Here is a 21,254-nt window from a genome sequence, read left to right on the forward strand (position 1 = left end):
CATGGAGAATCCCTATGGACTCAGACTTCTAAATGCTCAAAGGCAGAGAAGAGGGTGTCTGGCAAACTCTACAGTTTCCTAAGACCTCTAGAAGAGATGTCTCCTAATAACATTGCATTGCTCAAAGCAATTTATAGGCACAATTGGTATCAGAGATGGGCAGAGTAGCCCTCCATGTCTAAATGCCCGGAGAGGGGATCACGAGAACTACTTTGGGGAACAGCACCAGTAACTCCACAACCATGTTTCAGATAATTCTGATGACTACATCCTTCTGTTTCTATTTGGGAAACCACACATCTTGATTCTCAAGCCGTACAGCAGGCAGAGTTAAGGTCTCCTAGAAATATCAAGGTTCGAATCTCTGGAATCTGTGAGCGTTACCACTTACAGCATAAAGGACTTTGCAGGCATTATTGAATGAAGTCTCTCAAGATGGCAAGATTGTCTTGGGTGGATCCAGTGTCACCAAATGGGTCCTTTTTAGAGAGTCTGGAGGATCAGTATCAGAGCAGATAGTGATGTGAGAATGGATACAGAGATTTGACTGATGTACTTTGAAGGCAGAGGAAGGAACCATCAGCCAAGGACAAGAGGTAGCCTCTTAAAAGCTAGAAAAATAATAATAATAAAAAAAGTAAATGGACTCCCTAGGGCTGGGAATTTAGCCTAGTGGTAGAGTGCTTGCCTAGCATGCATGAAGACCCAGCTTCAATTCCCCAGTATCACATACATAGAAAAAGCCAGAAGTGGTGCTGTGGCTCAAGTGGTTGAGCTCTAGACTTAGGAAAGCCCAAGGACAGTGTTCAGGCCTTGAGTTCAAGCCCCATGACCAACCAAAAAAAAAAGTCACCATATACATTTATAATAAATAGGACTGTGAGTTAAAGTGTGATTAGCTCAGGGCCTCACTCAGAATAGATGGTAATGCCTATTCTCATCACCTAGGCTGTGTAGACAGGTACAAAATTCCTTTGGGAGTCTGACCACTCTGTTTCTAACCATGCCAATTCTGGGCCTTGAACTCAGGGCATGAGCACTGTCCCTGGACTTTCTCAAGTCTAGAGCACTACCACTTGAGCCATTGCACCATTTCCAGGTTTATCTATGTTTGTGGTACAGAGGAATCAAATCACGGTCTTTGTTCATGTTAAGCAAGCACTCTACCACTAGGCCAAACTCCCAGCCCAAGACTCTTATTTCTAACCAGCAAAAAGTTAGAGTGGAGGAGTGATTCAAGGGTCCTAGCACCAGACTTGAACAAAAAAGCTAAGGGACAGAGCCTGGGTTCTAAGTTAAAGCCCTAGTACTGGCACAAAAAGTTAGGGAGCCTGGTGCTGGTGGCTCATGCCTGTAATTCTAGCTACTCAGCAGGCTGGGATCTGAGGATCGTGGTTCAAAGCCAACCTGGGCAGAAAAGTCCAAGTGAGACTCTTATTTCCAATTAACCACTCAAAAAAGCTGGAAGGGTTGCTGTGGTTCAAGTGGTAGAGCACTAGACGAGCACAAAGAGACACAGGGACAGCACCCAGGCCCTGAGGTCAAGCTCCACACCTGATTAAAAAAGGTACAGGAGCTTTCAAGTCAAGGACAGGCTGGGATGTCAGTGGTAGGTAGCACTGAATAAGCATTGATCTCTAGCATGACAATGAATAAATAAAAAGGCAGGAAACTACCTTCCAAGGGCAGAGTGATGAAATGGAGGAGTTGGTCTTAGACATGGCCCAGTGAACAACTGCAAGAACCTCCTGAGGAATCTTCTAGTTCCTCCCAAGATGGGCCTGTCTCCCCCAGATCTGTCCACCCTGAGTCTGAATGGCCCAAACACACAAGCAGCTCAAACGGGCTGGATTGTCCTGGTTTCTCTTTTACCACCTTCCTCCTTGAGCTCAAAGGATTCCTTTATACAGTGTACTCTTTGGAAAAGGGAAAATGTAGGGGCTGGGAGTTTGGTCTAGTGGTAGAGTGCTTGCCTAGCATGCCTGAAGACCAGGGTTTGATTCCTTGGTACCATATACATAGAAAAAAAAAAGCCAGAAATGGTGCTGTGGCTCAAGTGGCAGAGTGCTAGCTTTGAGGAAAAAGCCCAAGGACAGGGTTCAGGCCCTGAGTTCAAACCCCAAAACTGGCAAAAATAAAAAGGGAAAATGTCTTCTGGAAGATGGCAAGTATAGCATCCCCAGCCCAGGAAGCAGGGATCCTCTCAGGCCTCTTTTGCAGTTGAGTCCCAGCTCCCTTCTGCAGATGAGCTTTTGTGCTGAGTCAGTCTAGCTGCCTTCCAGCCAAGACCAGGAACAGAGGCTGCAATGCAGGGCCCTTAAAGAAACTATTTTTAGGCCCAGTTTTAATCTGATTCAGCACAGGCAATAAGATACAAGGCCCACACCAAGGAGATGCCAGCAGGGACAAAATCCCAGGCAAGCAGGTCAGGAAAAAGACTAGTTTGTTTGTTTGTTTGTTTATTTATTTATTTATTGGCTTGAACTCAGGGCCTGAGTGGTAAAGGAGCTGAGCTGCAAATGCCAGGCTCTTAGTTCAAAACCCCAGTATTGCTTAAAAAAAGAATAATCTATCAATCTAAAATATTTTCTGTCAGTCAGCACTTAGGAGGCAAAAGCAGAACCACAAGTTTGAAGCAATCCCAGACTATGCAGAGCTGTAAAGCAAAACCTTATCTAAAAATAAAAACACAAAGCATTTTCTCAATCCATGTCAAGTGAACCGAGACAAGTGTATTTGGCGCGGGGCTTGGCAATGTGACCTCCAGGGTGATCAAGGACCTCTGGGCATTTAAAGACATGACACAGGCTGAAAGAGAAACCTTTCCAATGGTCACATTTAACGGCTAAGATACCATCACCTTCCTGCACTGGGCTCAGATATTAGGGCCCAGGCAAGGCTAGGAGTTTGCCAGCTCACATTCAGAAAGCCTTTACCCAGAGCATGCTGGGTGACCAGCCTGGAGGGTAGGAGGGAGTTTTTTAATTATTTTTATTTATTTATTTTTTTGCCAGTCCTGGGCTTGAAGTCAGGCCCTGAGCACTGTCCTTGGGCTTTCTCAAGGCTAGAGCTCTACCATTTGAGTCACAGCACCACTTCTGGCTTTTTTCTCCCTATATATGTGGTACTGAGGAATCGAACCCAGGCCTTTATGCATGCTAGGCAAGCACTCTACCACTAGGCCAAACTCCCGCCCCGGAGGGAGTTTTTTTAAACCCCAGAAGTACATGCTATTTAAGGGGAATCAGTAATTGTCTACTTGGAATAAATATAATTACAGCAGAGACCAAAGTTCAGATGGTGAAGAGAAAAACATTTAGACTTTCATGAAAAATGAAATTCATTTAGTCTTGGGAGGTAGCCAATTCAATTTTACCTACAATACATTGATTGTTTTTTTCTTTCTTTCTTTCTTTTTTGGTTAGTCATGGGACTTTAACTTAGGGCCTGGGTGCTGTCCCTGAGCTCTTTTGCTTAAAGCTAGCACTCTACCAATTTGAGCACAGTGCCACTTCCAGTTTTCTGATGGCTGAGCTTTATGGATTTTCCTGCCAGGGCTGGCTTTGAACCACAATCTTCAGATCTCAGCCTGAGTAGCTAGGATTACAGGTATGAACAATCAGTGCCTGGCTTCTTTTGTTTTGCTTTGTATTCTAGGTTGGTCTTGAACTCACAGTCTTCTTTCCTCTGCCTTTAGGATTACAAATGTGAAACAGCATTCTTTTTGTTTTGCCAGTCTTGGGGTTTGAACTCAGGGCCTGGGTATGTTCTTGTGCTTTCTCAAGGCAAGCACTCTACCACTGGGCCACGTTCCTGGCCGCTGAAACAACATTCTTGACTCCTGTATTTTTATCTTCTTTTTTTCCTGGGGCCTGACATTTGCTAACCACACACTATACAACTGAACTACACTCCTAACACTATTTCTTATTTCTTTTTAAATTTAATTTTTGGATTGTTATTAAGGAGTTGTACAAAAAGGTTACAATCCTGTAAGTCAGGTAACATGAGGAAATGCTTCTTTGACACTGTCGTCCTTTCCTTCACTTTCCCTCATTTTCCTGTCCTGTCCCTGTCCAGAAGTTGCATGCTGCAGTTTTTACAGCATATCTTGAACTCAGTGACTGCATTTGTTCACCTTCTCCCTCTACTCCCTTGCCCCTTTATTTCTTAAAAGGAAGAGAATTGAGTAATTATGGACTATTTTTTTTCTGACAAGTATCCAAAAATGCTGTGTCACCATTCACTGACTTGTGTTGTAGGGTTACAAAGATAACATTCCCCCCCCCCCCAAGTATTGGGCTTTGAGTATGTTAGGAAAGCACTACCACTAAGTTACTCTCCCAGATCCCACTCCCAAATAATTTAGCAAACATTTCTCCCAGGATTTTTCTAAATACTTTTTCATTTAAATCATCATCATCCTCACTATTATTTTTAGTACTGGGGCTCTTGCTCACGGCTAGGGCTCTATCACTTGGGCCCTGCTGGCTTTTTCCTGCTTAACTAGTCTTGGGGGGGGGGGGGAGTAGGAGGAGTCTATTGGCTTTGTCTGCCCAGGCTTTGTCTGGGATTCTCAGATCTCAGCCTCCTGAGTAGCTAGAATTATAGGCATGAACCACTAGTGCACAGTTTCAAACTATTCTTTTGAGGTACTTATGCCACTATCTAGAAGATTGTCCTCAAAATGTCACATGGTCTCGTACTCAGGCTATGGCACTGCTATTACTATCCATGATCAGAAGTTCTTCCTGGAATTCTCCAACACTGCCCTCATTGACCATGAAATGACAAGATTTGAAATGATTTTCCATGATATATTTGTCTTTTATTTACATTACACAGATAGGCTTTTAAAACATGGAGACTGGAGGTACAGTTTGAGTAGATCACCTGCTTAGCCAGCACAAGGCTTTCAGCTCAAACCTCAGGACTGTCAAAAGCAAAGCACAACCATTACCTACCAAATCCCACCCACTGGTCAGACTCTGGCCATCAGAGACAAAGACGGGTGGAAACGTGAAAGTTTTTTTGTTCTGCGAACTGGTTTTTCCACTGCAACCTCCTACTAGCAGTGACTTAGGAGAAGAAATAACAAGATAATGGGGACCTCCCTCACTCAGCCCCACCAAAGTAAAAGCGAGGCATGTGGGGAAAAGTGGGTGTCATGTTTGTGCAGAATCCACATTCCTTTGTATTCTGCTGTTTTTGGACACCTTTGAAAAGTCTACCCACAAATGTTCTTTCACCCTGGCTCCCATGCGTCCTTCCAGATTATAAAACTGCCTCAGACAAAGGCCATTTGGTGCCACTTTAATTAGCTACTGTTTTTGGAGAATCTCCAGGGCCACACATGGCCAAAGAGAACAAAGACTTAGGACTAAGGGCAGGGCGTTGCGGGGAGAACAGGCTGAATAGGAGGTCAGCGATGGCTGAAGAATCCCTGAGGATGGTTATATTTAAACGGCTTCATCCTGCTTGGACCCCTAGAGAAACAAGAAGAGAGAGAAAGCAGCTGATATCATACCTTTCGGACTACAAAATAAATTACAGCTCATTCACACAGGGAATAGCATTTAGATGTGAGGAGAAAAAAAAGGCAGTTACAGGACAACTGTGAGAAAATCAGACCATGGTACAGGAAGGTGTAATGCTATTTTTGTAAAAAGTGTCTCTATGTGTTTATAAATGTGTGAACACAAACCTGGAAGGGGCATCACTGTAGTGGACATTTGGGGGACAGGGCAAGTGTTAGATAGGATCTTTTAGGTTATGTTGTTCACATATTTAGCAACTTCGTTACTTTTAAATTTTTTAATTTTTTTCCCCCAGTCCTGGGGATTGAACTCAGGGCCTGGGCACTGTCCTTGAACTTTCTCAAGACTAGCTACTCTACCACTTGAGCCATAGCACCACTTCCAGGTTTTTCTGTGTACCAAAGAATCGAATCCAGGGCTTTGTGCATGCTAGGCAAGCACTCTTCTAGTAGACCACACTCTTGGCCTCTCTATGATGTACATTTAATGGTAACATAAGGTAATGTATGGATTTTAGTCAAGGGAGCTTGTGTGGGTGTGGATATGCATGCACACATGCATGTGTGTTCGTGTGGGGGGGGAGAGGCAGGGATTGTAAGATGGGGAGAGGGAAGGTTTTGCTTTCCCACCAATGGCTGAGGGCTTCTCTACCTGCACTGTGCGAGGCACTTTACACCCACCATTTCTATCTCACCTAATTCCATCTTTCCAGGATCCCCTGTCCCCTGGGTAAGTGGGGCTTTACAAAGGGTGTAGTGGAGACACCAACACACAGGCAGGAATTTGAACTATTTGAGTTCTCTTTCTGGGCCTAAAGTCCTGACTCATGTCTACAACTTCCCAGGCCACCCAACCTCAGAAGAGCAGAGGCCCTGGGCATGTGTAGGCACAGTGCTGATGGGGCTGAGCTGCACCTAAGGTCCTTCTGCTCACACAAGCAGTCTGGGGGGCAGCTAGGGAGAAACCACCTATCTCCCATCCACCAGCTGAGGCAATGATTGCATGTGAGTCACCAAGGCAGCATCTTCCCAGAGTACTGACGGAGGTCAGACTTCAGAAACCTCAGGGTCCTCTGGGAACCATTTGAGAAGAGGAAACGAGCATAGGCCATGCAAAGATCTCACCCTGGAAATGTGCTACAGTGGCCTGGGGAGCTAAGGGAGAGCTGGGGTCTCATATAGACACACAGGGGAGAGGATGACCAGCGTCCAGCTGCTTGTAGCCAGCTAGGGCTGGGGCTAGTTTATTACTGGTTAATATGATGAACCAGGCCAGTGGAGGCGCCATATAAGGAGAGAGGGGCTGGAACTGGCTGTTGAAGAATAAGGTATGGGAAAGATGTTGGGGGGAAGTTGTCCCTTTTATACTGATAGGGAACTAGGAGAGGTAAAAAGAAAAGCAAGGACCTAACACCAAAGAGAGGAAAAGTAGCTAGAGGTGCCTGGTGCCCAGGTATTCTAAATCCAGTTGTCAGCACTTAGGGCACATTCTGGGTTCCTGACTTGTGACAGCAATCATCCCAGAGCTTTACATGTTGTGTGTGTGTGTGTGTGTGTGTGTGTGTGTGTGTGTGTGTGTGTGCACGCGCGTGCGTGTGTGCATGCACGTGTGTGCATGCCCATCCTTAGGGTTTGAACTCAGGGCCTGGGCACTATCCCTGAGTTCTTGTGCTTAAGGCTAGTTCCCTACCACTTGAGCTACAGCTCTACTTCTAGACTTGCCAGAGCATCACCAACGTCCCCGCACTTGTCCCACCTGAAAAGCCGCAGACACATCTTCTCCTGGGGAAATTCCTTGGGTCCCTCCACGCTGTCATCGTGGCTCTCAGTCTCCAGGTAGACATCCAGCAGCACACACAGCCGCTGCAGCTGGTTGGTGAGGAGCTGGTGGCTGGGCCGGGGCCCGCACAGCTCCTTGTAGCACACGTTGACCTCACTTTCCATGGCCTGTGCAAGTGGGAAAACCAGTGCCTTAGCATACCCTACCTCCCATGGCTGGTAACACTGGCTGGGCTCCTGTTACCAGCTAGCCCTGAGGCCACCAGAACTGCACTAGAGCCTGTATAGGAGTTGAGCCTGTGATGAAGCCAGACTAACTTGATCATCTAAAACTCTTTCCTTAAAATCATGGGGTCTTCCTGGTTCTCACTCATAACTTTCCCTGCTCCAATACCCACATTCGGGAAGACAGGTATGTAAAGAATGAATCTCTGAGCCAGGAGTTTGGCCTAGTGATAAGAGTGTTTGCCTAGGCCGGGAGTTTGGCCTAGTGGTTAAAGTGCTTGCCTAGCATGCATGAAGACCCGGGTTCGATTCCTCGGTACCACATACATAGAAAAAAAAGCCGGAAGTGGTGCTGAGCCTCAAGTGGTAGAGCTCTAGCCTTAAGAAAGTCCAAGAACAGTGCTCAGGCCTTGAGCTCAAGCCCAGGACTGGCAAAAAAATAAAAAATAAAAAAAAGAGTTAAATCTAGCTGTGATAGGAAGGCCATGAGATTCTAATCTCTAATAAACTACTCAGAAAAAGCCAGAAGTGGTGCTGTGGCTCAAGGGGTAGAAAACTAGCTAACGTGAACAAAAGCAGCTCAGGGATAGCACCCAGGCCTGACCCAGAGTTCAAGCCCCACGACCAACAACAACAACAACAAAAATTCTCATGGCTATGCGGCTGTTACTAAATCTTTGATTTTAAGTAACCATGGAGGGATCTCACTGCCAGAGTGCAGGGATCCCTGCACGCTATTAATACTTCTGAGTTAATGTACATTCTCCCAGAAGCCCATGATGACAGCTTTCTGTTTCATAGCTAGGTATGACTGTGGGCCCTGAGGTAGGCAAGTGGGTGGCATGGGTCTAGGCCTTTCCTCTGCTACACCACATAGGCAGCATCTCCCAAAGTCCTGGCAGGGACCTACCACCATGCCCATGCCCTCAGCCCACCTCTCCGAGTGGCTGTCTGTACCCATCACCACTCCATGCGCCTTACCCGGATGTTGTCATCATTGCTACTGGTCTTCTCCCCTTTCCAGTTGAGACAGAGCTGGAAAATGGGTGGGATGGAGGAATATCCCGGGTTCAGCACTACAGCGGCCTGGAGTTTGGCTGGGAAGAGGGAGAGGAAGGAAAACAGTCATCCAGCTTGCCACGTTCTATTTGCCAGTTCTACTTGCTGGCCTCCAGTCCATCTTAGGTATGCCCATAATTCTATTTTCTTTCTTTCTTTTTGGTACTAATCTTAGGGCTTGAACTGGGGGACTGGGTTCTGACCCTGGGCTTCTTGTTTTTGTTTTTTGTTGCCACTCTTGGGTCCTGAACTTAGGGCTTGGGTGCTGTCTCTGAGCTTCTTCTTTTTTTTTTTTTTTTGCCAGTCCTGGGGCTTGAACTTAGGGCCTGAACACTATCCTTGGGCTTTCTCAAGGCTAGTACTCTACCACTAGAGCCACAGTACCTCTCCCAGCTTTTTTCTATGTATGTGGTACTAAGGAATCGAACCTGGGTCTTCATGCATGCTAAGCAAGCACTCTACCACTAGGCCAAACTCCCGGCCCTATCCCTGAGCTTTTTGCTCAAGGCTAGTGTTCTACCACTAGAGCCACAGATTCACTTCCAGTTTGTTCTACAGTTTATTAGAGATCAGTCTCATGATCTTTTCTGCCCAAGTAGGCTTTGAACAGTGACCCTCAGATCTCAGCCTCCTGAATAGCTAGGATTATAGTCATGAGCCACTGACGCTGGCCTCTAAGCTTTTTTTCCCCTCAAGGTTAGGACTCTACCACTTTGAGCCACAGATATACTTCTGTCTTCCCCCCACCACTCCTACCCCTGGATGGCTTTTCATCATGATCCTCAGTTCTTAACCACCTGGGTAGCTAGGATTATAGGTGTGAGGGTGGGGAGCATAGACTAGTGGAAGAGGGCTTGTCTAGCATGCACAAAAAAGCCCTGGGTTTGATTCCTCAGTACCACATACTCAGAAAAAGCTGGAAGTGGTGCTGTGGTTCAAGTAGCAGAGCACTAGCCTTGAAGTGTCCAAGGACAGTATCTAGGACTAGCAAAAAATAAAGGAAAAAAAGATTATAGGTATGAGCTACCAGCACCTGACTTTTTTTTTTTTTTTTTTTTTTTGTGGGTCATAGGGCTTGAACTCTGGGCCTGGGCACTGTCCCTGAGCTCTTCAGCTCAAGGCTACTGTCCTACCCTTGAGCCAAGCCCCAGTTCCCATTTTCTAGAGGTTAATTAGAGGTAACAGTCTCAAGTCCTTTTGTGCCTGGGCTGGCTTTGAATCTTGATCCTCAGTTCTCAGCCTCCTGATTAGCTAGGATTACAGGCGTGAGTGAGGTAGCACCTGACTTCTTAAAGATTTTTTATTTTTATTTTTCTAGTACTGGCTCTACAAACAGATCCATTTCCCAGAACTTTTTGCTTTATTTTTCAAATAGAGTCTCACATTTTTACCAGAGGTGGCTTGGACCTTGATCCTATTTACACTTCCCACAGAACTGGGATGACCATATTTGGCTTTATTGGTTGATTTTCTTAGGGCTAGCCTTGAACCACTATGCACAGCTTATTTGTTTGCCAGGAGGTTATGAAGTTTTTTGGGTTTTTTTTGTATTTTTTTAATGCCAAACATGCTTATTGTTTTCCTCTTTTCAATACTACTGTAACATCACTGTCTATCTGGGATATGTTTTCTCTATTTTCATTTTTATATATTTTGTGAACGCCTTCTAAAAAGCCGACATTTATTGAGTTCTTCCTGCATTCTAGGCAGTGGGTCTGAGCATAATAATTCTGAGATGAGTACAATTATCCTCACACCAATTTTGAGGAAACTGACAAAATTTCCCCATCGGGTAGCTCTGAGATAAGCCATGCTGAGCCTATCAGAACTACCTGATGGCAGCTGTATTCCTACTTGGTTTTGACTATGGAAACAGCCTCTGTCAATTTCAACAGGCTGGTATTAGAACTTGAGTTTTGGATAAGGTTTGAGGCCCCTGGCCCCAAAGGTTCATGTGCTAGAAACTTAGACTCCCATGTCACAGAATCTTTAAGAGACGATGTCTAGAGAGAGATAATTAGGTCTTGGGGGAGACAGTGTCACTGTCCTCTGAAGGGACTCTAATTAGTTGCTCCAAGAGAAACTTATAACACTAGCAAGCCTGGCTTCTGACTCTTTGGCTTCCTTTCTCACTATCTGATCTCTTCCACAACATGCTCCTGCCATTGTGATATCATCTGCCAGGAAGGACTCACAAACATAGATCAGGCTACCTGACTAAGGACTTTCAGCCTCCGAAAGTTCAAGCTCAATAAAATCCTCCTTTTAAGGAAGCCTCAGGAAAATGGACTAATACAAAAATATGTCTAACTTCCAACTTCCTTGGTTCAGTGGCTCTAATAGCAAGCTTGGGGTTGAGGATGTGTGCTAAGACCTTGGAAGGCAGTGCCAGACTTGCTGAGGCTAGCATGGGACACAAGCACAACAGCCCAGGCGTAGCATTTGGGTGGCTCCAGCAGGAGCTATGGCAGAGTTCAGTGTCAGAGGAGCTTGGAGGAATCAATAGCTTTTGATTGCTCTTGAGGAAAGGAAGTGCCGGGACTAAGGAAGGAGGTCCTATAACCCTGGCTTTTTTTTTTTTTGGTGGGTCATGGGGCTTGAACTCGGCCTGGGCCCTGTCCCTGGGCTCTTTAGCTAAAGGCTATCTCCCTACCCCTGGGTCTGAGCGCTATCCCCGAACTCTTCAGCTCAAGGCTACCACCCTACCCTTGAGCCAAGCCCCCGCTTCCTCTTTTCTAGAGGTTAATTGGAGGTAAGAGTCTCAGGTCTTTTTGTGCCTGGGCTGGCTTTGAACCTTGATCCTCAGATCAGATTCTCCTGAATAGCTAGGATTACAGGTGTGAGCCACCACGCCTGGCTAACCCTGCCTTTTATACTCTAAGAGAAACACCCCAGTTTTCAGTGAGGAAGAGGAAGAGAGGTCTAATGTTTGACAGTAGTAAAAGCAAAGGGCTAAGCTAGGCTTGGCCTTGATTTGAGATTAAACTGTAATTTGTTCAACTATAAAAATGGAATGGTACCTGGACCCCTAAGACTGTTGGGGATTAAGTGAGTGACTGTTGAGTTTAAGTCCTTGATGATCAGTGGCTTTCACCATTGCTGTGTGCTGGGTCCCTGCATGTGTGCAGACATCCAAGGCACGTGTGATTTCTGCTGGTTCCTGTTGAGTAAAGGACTACTATGACCAACACAGAAAATGACCTACCTGTGCCCCTCTCAATGAGTGCCATATAATAGAGATTGGTGTCCCCTGCCAGTCCTGCTTCCACAATGTTCTTCGTAAAATGCAGCTCCTAGAACAGGCATGTAGATGAAGAGTGAGCTGCAGGCTTCTCTAGTCGAATCCTGGTGCTTTTGGTAGGGTGGGTCACAGAAGCAGACAGGTGATGTGGTCCTCAGGACAGCAAGGTAATCTGCCACTCTTTGACCTACCGTATAATCTTCATAGGCCATAGTCATCCACTTAACCAGGCGAGAGACAACCTTGGCAGGAAAGAGGTACTGGCAATCGCTGGTAACAGGCACAATACCATGTTCTAAAAGAGAGCCAGGCAGGTGGTGTCACGGGTACAATCAAGTGCCATAGGTGTGCAATGAGCATCTGCCTGGGGCTAAAGTGGCCCTGCCATCTGATTTGGTATACGTAGCACTCAAGAGGTAGCCAGGTTAACACATACCAGGAATACAGGCACATCAACCTGACTTTCACTCAAGGCTATGTGCCTATGGCCAGACACAGAGCCAGCATTTATGGTACTTTATCCTTAAAGCAAATGACAGCCAGCAAAACAAAAGCCCCAGCTGGGTGTGGTGGCTCACACCTGTAATCCTAGCTACTCAGGAGGCTGAGGATCACGATCTAAGGGATCTGAGGATCATGGTTCAAAGCCAGCCCTGGCACTAAAAAAGTCCATAAAACTCTTATCTCCAAATAATCACCAGAAAAGCAGAAGTGGCACTGTGGCTCAAGGGGTAGGATGGTTGTCAAGCTGAAGAGCTCAGGGACAGCACCCAGGCCCAGAGTTCAACTCCCATGACTGACAAAAGAAAAAAGGAAAGAAAAAAAGCCCTGCAGCCAGAACCAGGGCAGGGATTGTTAATTAGATCAACTAGCTGAGCTGAACTGGCATAGCTGACCTTGACTAAGGAACTAAGTGGTGTTCTGTGTCAGTTCCTCTAGGGAAGGAGAACAGGAGAACTGCTCTAGGGTAAACTTCTGCTGGCATTTAAATAAACAAACATGCCTACACAGTCAGCGGTCCCAGATGACAATCCTCCAATTTTGGGACAAAACAAACTCAGCAATGCTAATAGGCACAAGGCCTGATAGACAAGCGAGGCTGCCCTGGAGAGACCAATGTCCATGTGCAGGTTGGAGGTCTCCAGATGGGTCCTAGAAACCTTTCCTGAGAGGAACTCAGAAAGACTTGACACCCCTCCCATACCGATCCCCACCCTGCAAGTACTTTGCACACAATAAACTAAAAGAAGCCCCATATATCCACCGCCTAGGCTAGTGACTCATCACAGTCCTGCGTGTACAGTAGCAAAAAAGGTTCAGTCATGTCCCACAGAAGCATCACCCCTGCAGGTCTGAGGGGAAGGATGAAGGAGTGGGTCCCTACATAGCACTATTCCTGGGGCTGAATATGCGCTCCATGAAGGAAGAGGCTCCACTGCTCTTTCTCTCATGCTGTCCTACGGGCCTGGTAGGAATGAGGCTAAATTCCTATTAGGTGAACACCAACTCTACAATGAGCTGCCTGATCAATCTGTGAACCGATGATATCCAAGTCTGTGAGGCCCATCTGAGAAGATGGGACAGTCCAGATGGTTCCAAGGGGAGCTCAGGCCTCTGCCTCCATGGGCCTATAGCTCTTCCCAGTGACACAGGCAACTCCCCTGCTCAGTAAAGCCAGAAATCCCAGGCTCTTTGATTTAAGAGTACCGAGTATGGGCTGGGAATATGGCTTAATGGTAGAGGTAGCATGCATGAAACCCTGGATTCAATTCCTCAGTACCACATACACAGAAAAAGCCAGAAGTGGTGCTGTGGCTCAAGTGATAAAGTGCTAGCCTTGAGCAAAAGAAGCTCACGCCCTGGGTTTAAGCCCTGGACTGGACCGGCAAAAAAACCCAAAAACACACATACAAAAAATGAGTCCTGAGTACAAGGCCATTGTTTTTGTCCCTTGCTGTGTAGCTATGAGGCCCCAGCATCAGCTTACCCAGGGAAGCAAATTGCTTGTGGAGGGCCAGGCGGGACTGTACTCTGGTTTTCAGCAGTTTCATGGTGGTCTCCATGTGGCTGGCACTCTGCCAATGGTCAGCGATCACAGTATGCTGCAAAGAACAGAAAGTGAGACACACCTGAGAGCTCATCCTTCCTTCCCTTTCTCTAGCACCCCCTTTCTCCACTCCCTTGACAGTCTATACCAGCTGCAACACTCACACCCCAAGGTGGGTACAATGTAGGAATAGCAAGAATTATCCACTACAATATAATCTACTACAATGAGTCAAGCTGCTATGTTCTCAAGAGAAAAGACAGGCTTTTGCTAACTATCTGGTGGCCCTGTGGGATTCTGCCTGTGACCTTGTTTTTGGCATCATCACACACAGGACAGAGGGAAGCAGAACTCAGGGAAGAATGCAGCACTACAGCAAGGACCAAATTACCTTGGTCTATAAGACTACTATGTTCAGGGAGAAAGCAAAAGATACCTTAACCGTGTAGGCTGAGTATACTTCAGTGTCCTGAGTAGTAGATACATGGAAGATAGTTCACAGTCCCAAGGGAAGACATTCTGTTAGGCCCCAACCAGAGACCCTTCTAGAATCTAATCCAGAAGTAGAAGGAGCCATTTAATCAAGGAGACAGGGTTAGTACAAACCTGGGGCTGTTCTTTAGGGAAGTGGAGGCCACCGAGTTTCTGTACCCACAAATAGGGGTGACCTAGGTCAAGTACATAGTCTCTTAAAGTCAGGATACTGTCAAAAGACAAGAATAACTTCATAAATCACTTGTGCTTTAGTTCCAGATATAGCCCTCCTCTCATGCTGTACAGTCAGTCCTACAGGCTCGGCTTACTGACAGCCAGGCTTCCTGAGAAGTCCCCCCTCTTCATCAGCTCCCACTGGAAACACCATCTCTCTTATTCATTCCTTTCTTTTCCCCTAGCAGTTTTTAATTCACATGCAAATCTCAACTAAAACTTTTTTTTTAATTGCTGGACTCTGTCCCTGAGCCTCTCTGGGATCAAGGCCAGCACTCTACCACTTGAGTGCCACTTCTGGATTTTTCTGTTTATGTGGTACTGAGGAATCAGAACTTCATGCATGCTAGGCAAGCAATCTACCATTCTACCCCTCAACTAAAACTTTTTATAAAACACTTACAAAATAGCCAGGAGTTTGGCCTACTGGTAGAGTGCTTGTCTAGCATGCATGAAGAACCAGGCTCGAGCCCTCAGTACCACAGACATAGAAAATTAATCCTCAAGGGGCCAGGAGTTAGGGCCCAGTGGTAGAGTGTTTGCCTATCATGCATGAAGACCCAGGTTCCATTCCTCGGTACCACATACACAGAAAAAAAACAGAAATGGTGCTGTGGCTCAAGTGGTAGAGCTCTAGCCTTGAGAAAGTCCAAAGACAGTGCTCAGGCCCTGAGTTCAAGGCCCAGGACTGGCAAAAAAAAAAAAAAAATCAATCCTCAGGAAATTAAATGCTATATATATATATATATATATATATATATGTATTGTATCACTTCCCGGGAGTTTGGCCCAATGGTGGAGTGCTCGCCTAGCATACAGGACACTTTGGGGTTCGATTCCTCAGAAAAAAGTCAGAAGTGGTGCTGTGGCTGAAGTGGTAGAGCGCTGGCCTTGAAGAAAGCCCAAGGATGGTGCTCAGGCCCTGAGTTCAAGCCCCAGGACTGGCAAAAAAAAAAGGAAAAAAAAAATCCTAATAGTTCTGGGGATGGAGGACAGGGCTCCTTCCACTGAGCCAGCTCTCTAGGCTTCATCCCATATTCATGGTCCCAAGCTTTGATTCTTCCCCCTTCCATGGCACCCTTTGCCTTCTGAACAAGAAAGGGCAAATGTGCCTTCTAGCTCCACTGTCTTCCTGACTCTGGTCCCTAGCTTCAGCCTGAACCACTAGACACACCGAGAAACTGAGGCTGCTGACTCACCCGACTTTATCAAACTGATACTGATTGGCTGGATTGGGAGTTTTCTTTCCATGATCTCCAGGATATAAACACTCAGCACCAAGTCAGGAGACAGCAAATCCCTGGAAGAGAGAAGAGGCTGCAATGAGAATGCCTGCTGAGCTCATGCCTCAAGGTGGATACTAGGGGTGGCAATGCCACCCCATACTGATGATGCCATCCTTTATGGATACTTCCTACGGGCTGGAATTGCTGTGTGTTTAGAATGCTCTTTATGGCATAAGAGCAGATTCAGCTGCTAATAGGCTACCCCAAAGCCCCCTAAAATCCCACAGGTTACCTTCTAGGAGAAAAGACTCATAACATAACAAACAGAAACAGTACCTAAAATAACTAATCTAATCCAGGTAATGTATTGAACATTTTATCTCCTTAAACATTTCTCCTTTTTTTTTTTTTTTTTTTTTTTTTTTGTTGGTATGGGGAACCTGTGGACGCCTATGGTTCTCTATATAAAATATAATGAACTGTTGTGAACCTCCTTTTGTGTCATAGAAGATAAGTTCTGACTCTTGTATTTTTGTACCTGTTACTCATTCCCTACTACCTTCTTTTCCTCAGCTTCCTTCCAGCCAGAGAGAATGTGGGGGCAACGTTGGTGTTCTATCTCACTTTGATCACATCTCATGATTTAAAAAAAAAAGGGTGGGGAGGGCTTTGGGCTGGGAATGTGGCTTAGTGGTAGAATGTGTGCCTAGCATGCATGAAGTCCTGGGAAAAGCCCTCTTAAGGAGATATTATCACATGCATTGGAGACAAGATGGCCCAGGGCTATGGAGCAGAGATATAGGACATCCATTACAGTCATATAGGATGGCAATTCACAGCCTATGATTAAACATGACAAGAACAGATGAGATGGGGTGGGATTAGTACAGTAAGTTTGTTATAAGAGGTTCTCCAAGGATGGTATCTGAAGCACTTGTGCAAACTCAGAGTACTCTTGTGTCAGCATGCCTTCAGGAATTTGACACAAAGAAATGACGACTGTGGTTCCTACTTGTTCTGTCTCAGTGAGATTCCTATGCCCACTTCACTGCCTCACCTGGAGAACTGGCTAGAAAACAGATTGTCAGCTTTTTACTCAGTGTCTATGCAGTCCCTGCTTGTTCATATTAAAAGGAAGAATTAGGGGCCAGGAGTTTGGCCTAGTGGTTAAAGTGCTTGCCTAGCAAGCATGAAGACCCGGGTTCGATTCCTTGGTACCACATATATAGAAAAAAAAGCCGGAAGTGGTGCTGAGGCTCAAGTGGTAGAGCTCTAGCCTTGAGAAAGTCCAAGGACAGTGCTCAGGCCCTGAGCTCAAGCCCAGGACTGGCAAAAAAATAAATAAATAAATAAATAAATAAAAGGAAGAATTAGCCAAAATAAGACAGGTTGTGTGTGCTGGCTCATGCCTATAATCCTAGCTACTAAGAAATGTGAGGATTGTGGTTTGAACACAGCCTGGGCAGGAAAGTCCATGAGATTCTTACCTATAACAAAGTATCAAAACTCAAGAGGAGAGTGCTAGCTTTGAGCAAAAGCAGCTCAGGGGAAGCTCCCTGACCCCGAGTACAAGTCCCAGATTTGGGGGGGAAAAATTTACATCTGAAGGCAAAGAATGTGGCTCAGTGGTAGAGCCCTTGCTGAGCATACACAAGGTCCTGGGCTTGATTCCAGGTGAAAAAAAAAAAGCATGGCTGATGATAAAGCAACTATCATTTACCAAGTGCCTCTTCTATGCTACGCATAAACCTACTACCTCTTCACAAGTGCCTTGGGAGAGGCGATTACAATGGATGTGAGCAGCATGTCACAAAGCTGGCTAGCCACCCTGATACAAACTGGTTGGGCACTTAAGAAATGAGCAACACAAGGATAGGGACAACATATTCTAACCTCTCCAGCATAAATGGAAGCTCTAGCTAAGCAGTGTAACTGGACACCGATAAGCAAGCTGCTGGCTCCCTCTGCTGGGAACACAGTCAATTTCATCCAGCATGCCATTGGGTAGTTGGTTAGCTCCTGGCACAGGCTGCAGTGGACCTGAAGTGCAGGGTCTAAGACCAGAACACGCCCTCTTATCAGGCAGATGGGAAGGAATGAGAAGACTCCCAGTCCACAGACATGGATGGGGCTCTATTAAGAGAAGGTTAGTTCACCTTCAGCCCCTGTCTATTCTTGTTTCTTCTGACCCCTGGTTTCAGAATAATTATTGCTTTGCTCCGGGGCTTCTGGGAGAGACTGTGACTTTAATTACTATACTCACGCTTATTTTTCTCAAAACCTCCAAGGCAGGTATGGTGACATATGCCTATAACCTCAGCTACTCAAGGAATAGAGGCATGAGCTTTGAGTCCAATCCAGTCACTGAGAGCCTATCTCAATAATAAAATAAGGAACAAAAGGGCAGGGGTAGGTCACAAGTGGTAGAGTAGTTGCCTTGCACAGTACCATAAAAATAAACCAACAAACCAGCAAACCCTTCCACTGTATGCCCAACAGTCCTTCTACCACTACTCAGACCTAGAACCTAGGGATAAAAAAAGAAAAGAGTGGCCTAAATTTGTCAACTTGGTCCAATTCTCATCTCTGCATTCACAAGCTTTCCAGTGGCTTTGGAATCTGGTGGCTGTGCCCTAGCCACTCAATCTGAACACCTACTGTTGTTACTCTGTCATCTGGTGTGTAATAAGAAAGCTTTACAAGTATGAGTTAGAGGGGGGGCTTTTAAAATCCCAGGGATGTGCTGAAACTATAAAGTTGGGGGGACAAAGCCACAGCAGGAAGCCTGGCAGCAGATGTTCTCCAAGGGCAGAAGAGAGAGCAAGCCCAGGTTCTCACTGCCGCCTCCCTCCTGTGTGTACCCCCACACCTGCCCCATACCCTGCACTGATGGGTGTGATCAGCTCCGTGGTAGTTGTTACTCTGGCTTTCACTGTCACAATGTTGAGGTTCATAAGATAGTAGAAGGTCAGGTGAAGCATGCTGTCATCTGGAGGGGAAGGAGGAAAATTGTCACTCACCAGTCACTCATGTCTCCAGAACAGTCAGTACTACTAAAGAAATAAAACTCAAGAGTTGTCTTTATGATTTGTTTGTTTGTTTTGTTGGTTGTGGGGCTTGAACTCTGGGTCTGGGTACTGTCCCTGAGCTCTTCAGCTCAAGGCTAGCACTCTAACCACAGAGCTATAGCACCACTTCCAATTTTCTGGTGGTTAACTGGTGATTAATTGGAGATAACAGTCTCACAAGCCAGGCAAAGTGGCTCACACCTGTAATCCTAGCTATTCAGAAGGCTGAGATCTGAGGATCAAGGTTCAAAGTCAGCCCTGGCACAAAAGGACTTGAGACTCTTATCTTTTCTTAACATCTAGAAAATGGGAAGTGGGGCTCGGCTTAAGGGTAAGTTGGTAGCCTTGAGCTGAAGAGCTCAGGGACAGCTCTCAGACCAAACCCCATTACCTTTGTGTATTTGGATTTTTGCTGTGTTCTTGTTAGGGTTATTATGACTTTAAAAAAAGTACTTTGTATTAAACAAAGAAGAAAAAATAGAGAACTGAGAGACTAAGACAATTTGGGGTACAAAGAGGTCTCTGGCTTTCAAGGCCCTCCGCACCCACAGTGGCCAAACTCCTAGGTGGAATCCCTTAGGGTACAGGGAGTACAGACAGACCTTTGCACTTCAGGTCAAGCAGGACGGACAGCGGGTGTCTCTTCAGCATCTCCTTGCGTTTGTCATCCAGCTGAACCCCCAGTGTGGGTCGCCGGCGTTTCTAGACAAAGGAAAGGACCAGGCATATAAGCCCTGGTTAGATGAATGTTCTCTTCCTGCTCCCTCAAGCCAGGGCCTCAGCACTGCTGCCTGGCAACTGGCTGTCTTAATGACTCCGGCTGCTGGGCTCCCCTTCCTGCATCCCTTTCTTCCACTTCCAGAGAAGTGCCACCTGCAGATGTGCAGGCCCTGGCACAGCTGCAGGGTGCCCCCTATCGGAACAGTACTCACCGTGGTCTGTTCCTCCTCAGCATCTGAGTCGCTCTCATCATCTGCAGCCATATAGAGAACGTGGTGAGAGGGGGAGGGAGGACTCCATATGCTCCTGAAGCCCCTCACCCATAGGGACAGAAGAGCCTCACCTGCTTTTATATGTGGTCTGCTTTATAATAAATCAGTTACTTTTGTGATGCTTACTCAGTAAAAACAGTTCAATTCCACCACTGCCACTTCCTGGAGATAAGAGTCTCAGGGACTTTAGTACTTTAGTGCCCGAGCTGGCTTTGAACTGCAATCCTCAGATCTCAGCCTTCCGAGTGGCTAGGATTACAGGCGTGAGCCACTGCACTGGCTTTACTGTTGGTTTTTTAAAGATTTGATTTCCTTCCTTCCTTCCTTCCTTCCGTCCTTCCTTCCTTCCTTCCTTCCTTCCTTCCTTCCTTCCTTCCTTCCTTCCTTCCTTCCTTCCTCTTTCTTTGCTCAAGGCTAGCATTCTATCACTTGAGCCATGGCTCTGCTTCTAGCTTTTTGGTGGTTAACTAGAGATAAGGGTCTCATGGACTTTCTTACCTGGGCTGGCTTCAAACCATAATCTTCAGATCTCAGCCTTCTAGGGAGCTAGGATTACAGGTGTTAAGTCACTAGCACCTGGTTCTGATGTCATTTCTATGGGCACAAGCCTCTCCCTTGCTGGTGCAGTAGTCAAAGTAATATAAATAACAACAATAACAGCCATTGCATAAGCAGAGGATTGCTATCTATACAATGACTCTGTACGAGGAATCGCCAACCACTTTTTTACAATGAGTTGTGAACTGCAGGATTATAATTCAAACAAAGCGCTTTCTGATTCCAGGATCTAAGTTTTCTCCTATCTGTTCCAAACACTGACCTGAATGTCAGGCTTCCTGGTCTACTGAAGCAGTCCAGCTAACGAGCTAAGGACCACTGGTCTTGGAGGTGACCTGGTGTTCCTGGGGAGACACCCCAACCACCATGTTACCTTGGGAGTCCTCAGAGGACTTGAACAGAGCTTTGGCTTCATCCACACTGCCTTCGATTGCCACAGACAAGGTTTTATCTAGGGGCAAGAAGAAGTGGAGGAGGGGGCTGAGAGATGCAGCAATGTAAGCTAGAGGCTGAGTTTCTTCCACTTTCTTCCCCAGCTCCTGGTAGGAAACTTAATTCTTTGCCATCATTCTCTGAGAACAACCAGAGCACACATTCCCAAAGAAGCATCCCTGCATCGAGACCAAGGTTCTCCACCCCCCTGCCATCCCCCTCCTCATTCTTTCTCTGTAAGGGCTTTACACTCTCATTTGCATTTTTTGCTTAAGGCTGGTGTTTTACTACTTTATCCATAACTCTACTTCTGGCTTTTTGCTAGTTAAGGAGATAGGAGTCTTGGGAAAGTTTCTACCCAGGCATTTTTCTGCCTAAGTTGG

At 46.1% G+C, this 21,254-nt stretch overlaps 1 protein-coding gene across 1 annotated transcript in view; it reads right to left on the minus strand.

Annotated features, from left to right (window-relative positions):
• Positions 1-4,803: 4,803 nt before the first annotated feature.
• Positions 4,804-21,254, minus strand: part of Thoc5 (THO complex subunit 5) — a 33,607-nt gene continuing 17,156 nt past the window's right edge. Inside the window, 13 exon segments of the mRNA XM_090320428.1 lie at positions 4,804-5,486; positions 7,293-7,483; positions 8,522-8,637; positions 11,805-11,892; positions 12,032-12,135; positions 13,828-13,942; positions 14,494-14,590; positions 15,795-15,867; positions 15,870-15,895; positions 18,702-18,810; positions 19,492-19,591; positions 19,822-19,862; positions 20,813-20,890. Of these exon segments, the coding sequence (XP_090176554.1) occupies positions 5,423-5,486; positions 7,293-7,483; positions 8,522-8,637; positions 11,805-11,892; positions 12,032-12,135; positions 13,828-13,942; positions 14,494-14,590; positions 15,795-15,867; positions 15,870-15,895; positions 18,702-18,810; positions 19,492-19,591; positions 19,822-19,862; positions 20,813-20,890 (1,202 nt within the window). The 3' untranslated portion in view covers positions 4,804-5,422.

This window comes from Megascapheus bottae, chromosome 28 (assembly GCF_031878675.1).
Source record: "Megascapheus bottae isolate mThoBot1 chromosome 28, mThoBot2.hap1, whole genome shotgun sequence".
Classification (NCBI taxonomy): Eukaryota; Metazoa; Chordata; class Mammalia; order Rodentia; family Geomyidae; genus Megascapheus; species Megascapheus bottae.